Source organism: Austrofundulus limnaeus, unplaced genomic scaffold (genome assembly GCF_001266775.1).
Source record: "Austrofundulus limnaeus strain Quisiro unplaced genomic scaffold, Austrofundulus_limnaeus-1.0 Scaffold77, whole genome shotgun sequence".
Lineage (NCBI taxonomy): Eukaryota > Metazoa > Chordata > Actinopteri > Cyprinodontiformes > Rivulidae > Austrofundulus > Austrofundulus limnaeus.
This window is the reverse complement of record NW_013952479.1, coordinates 971,828-974,431: the sequence shown is the minus strand read 5'-3', so window position 1 is coordinate 974,431 and position 2,604 is coordinate 971,828. Positions and strand designations below refer to the sequence as shown.

Here is a 2,604-nt window from a genome sequence, read left to right as displayed (position 1 = left end):
GATAGATAGATAGATAGATAGATAGATAGATAGATAGATAGATAGATAGATAGATAGATAGATAGATAGATAGATAGATAGATAGAAAATGACGACAAGGATGAAACAGGGGCATGAGTGAAAAGCTGAAAGTTTGTTTCCAGAGGAAATGATTAACTAACTCAGGGTGGGTGTGATGATTAATGAACAAGGACCTGGTGTGTTGGTGTGGGGGAGAAAGAAGAAGAAGACAAGCGCAACTGAAACCAAAGCAGGGAACAGACCGAGGCAACACACAGATAACAACAACAGCACTGAGAGAATGAAACACACAACAAGATAATACAAAAACTGAAAAGACCATAAAACCCTCGACACTGAGGGAATGTCATCACAGTTGTGGTTTTATGTTTTTGCGCCTGGAACACAAACTGCAACATGTTTGAATGTCATCTTCCTCGCTTCTCAAACCACCTCCAACTTTTTTATGATTCGAATCCCACCGTGATTAAAACATGTCTTCCAGTTCTTTCTGAGTCAAACACAGAGGCTGCTCACAGTGCAACTTTCTAATGCATTTTCCAAATATTCCGAACACTCAAGTTGTGCTATCAACCACTGTTACTTGATGTGGTGCAGTGTTAAAGTGCCTCTGACATCAAATCTGTGCAATCAATTTGAATGCATTTTTGGAAAGAGAACACTGATAGCACATTGCAAAACTAATTTCATGCCGCTGAAATAAATGGTTGTTGAGATATTTGCATGCGCAGTAAACAGGAAGTGATGTCAAAGGGGAATATCTGCATGCAAACAGATTGTTGCTACAACAACCAACAACACAGACTGCAGAGAAGAATCTGATGTTTCTTTAGATTATTTTGAGTCAGTATCAGAGAGATGGAGAGTCAGAGTTCAAATAATATTGTTTCAATAAACAAAGACCAGAGAGTTCCTTTTTTTTAGAGTTCCCCTTTGATGTCACTTCCTGTTTCACTTTGGCTGAGCCAGGTTCAAAAGACAATTTATGTGACAAAATGGGTAAATGTATTATACCAAGTTTTTTCAATATAAAGATGTTTTCTTTGACTTTTTGTGAAGGACATGTAGGACAGATCATACAAAATCCCCTTTTTTAGCCATTAAATACTATTTTTCTATGGACTTAGAGTCTCTAGGAGGCAGAAAAGTTTAATTTAGTCTCTTCCTGGTGCTGAAAAGACATGTTTATATTAGGTTTCTGTCATATTTTTCAACCTGTTCAGTTTTCTCTATTTTCTATAATGTTTTCTGAATGATTATGTCACAACTTAATAATAAAATAAGGTCTGAACTTACCAACTACAATTTGGTCTTCATTCTCCTCTGGTTCTGGGTCAGACTCTGGTTCTGGGTCAGACTCTGGCTCCAACATGTGAGGCTGGATGGACAAGTCTTCCCTTGTTGACATTTTAAAATTCATTTGTAAATAAAAAGTTTTTGCGCCGCTATATAAATCCCTCTATTCAGGGTTCCTGTGGATCCCTAAAAAGTCTTAAAAGGCATTGAATTCATCAATCCAAAAATAAGGTCCTAATTATCCTTAAAATGTCTTAAATCACTCTTTCAGAAGTCTTAATAATGTCATCACTTTGTAAGTAGGACAATTGTAATTTGTCTTAAATCTTATTGCTTTTTGCAGAAGTTTTGCATTAAAATTCACAGTTAGGGAAATTTGTCGCTAACTTGTGTTTATTGTGAAGTTGGTCTTAAATTTCTTTTCAAATGGCATTAAAATCTTTAAAAAGCTTAAATTTAACTTGCCTTAAGCTGTAGAAACCTTGTTTATCAAACTAGAATGGACCACTCTGGAAGCTGGACGGGGGGCGGGGTTTGAAGCACCTCGTTTGGATTTAAAGAGACAGCCTTGAAAGGAGTTGATCTGAGACACACCTCAGAAAATGGGCGGGGCTTGTAGAGTTACAATAAGGAGGAATTCAGGCCAAAGCATTGCAGTTCTATTTTATATAGACCCCAACTGAAGGATTTAAATTTGAAAAGGACTTAAAAGCAGGATGTCACCTTTAATTACATGAACTGAGTCAGATTCATAAAACACTTTATTTTTAATGAAATGCTTGTAATCAAATGTCCACCTGTCTGCGTTCTGTGTCTTGCAGGACATTCTGCTAATGTGCTGGGCGAACAAGCAGGAAGAGCGGCCCAGCTTCTCCAAGTTGGTAGATTTGCTGGAAAAGTTGCCAAAAAGGAACCGCCGCCTTTCCCACCCGGGCCACTTCTGGAAGTCAGCTGAGTATGTCAAATGAGTTAGGGCCATAATATTAAAAAAAAAAAAAAAAACATCAACAATCCGCCATTATAAAAAGCAGCCGCCATAACCCCACATAAACAACCCACCTCCTTAAAGAATGCACTGAACCCAAAAGCCAGCTGAGTGATGAAAACTGCCTGTGCTGTGTGTACTTTTATGGAATGTCAGCATGCGTGTACAGATCCGTCGACTGTCCAGTTTTTCGACGCAGTCGGGACTTCATGTTTTTGTTTGATTTGATTTGAAACACACTGTATCTTCCTTTATTTCTCCTTTTTATCTTTTCTGAATGACTTTTCTTCATTATATTTTAT

The 2,604-nt window shown here is 37.6% G+C and overlaps 1 protein-coding gene across 2 annotated transcripts in view; it reads left to right on the top strand.

The window, feature by feature from the left end:
• ksr2 (kinase suppressor of ras 2) overlaps nt 1–2,301 on the top strand; it is a 127,760-nt gene extending 125,459 nt beyond the window's left edge. For both annotated transcript variants that reach the window (XM_014011142.1, XM_014011141.1), the window contains one exon: nt 2,139–2,301. In XM_014011142.1, the coding sequence (XP_013866596.1) occupies nt 2,139–2,285 (147 nt within the window). In that variant the 3' untranslated portion in view covers nt 2,286–2,301. The remainder of the gene's footprint in view (nt 1–2,138) is intronic.
• Nucleotides 2,302–2,604: the final 303 nt, after the last annotated feature.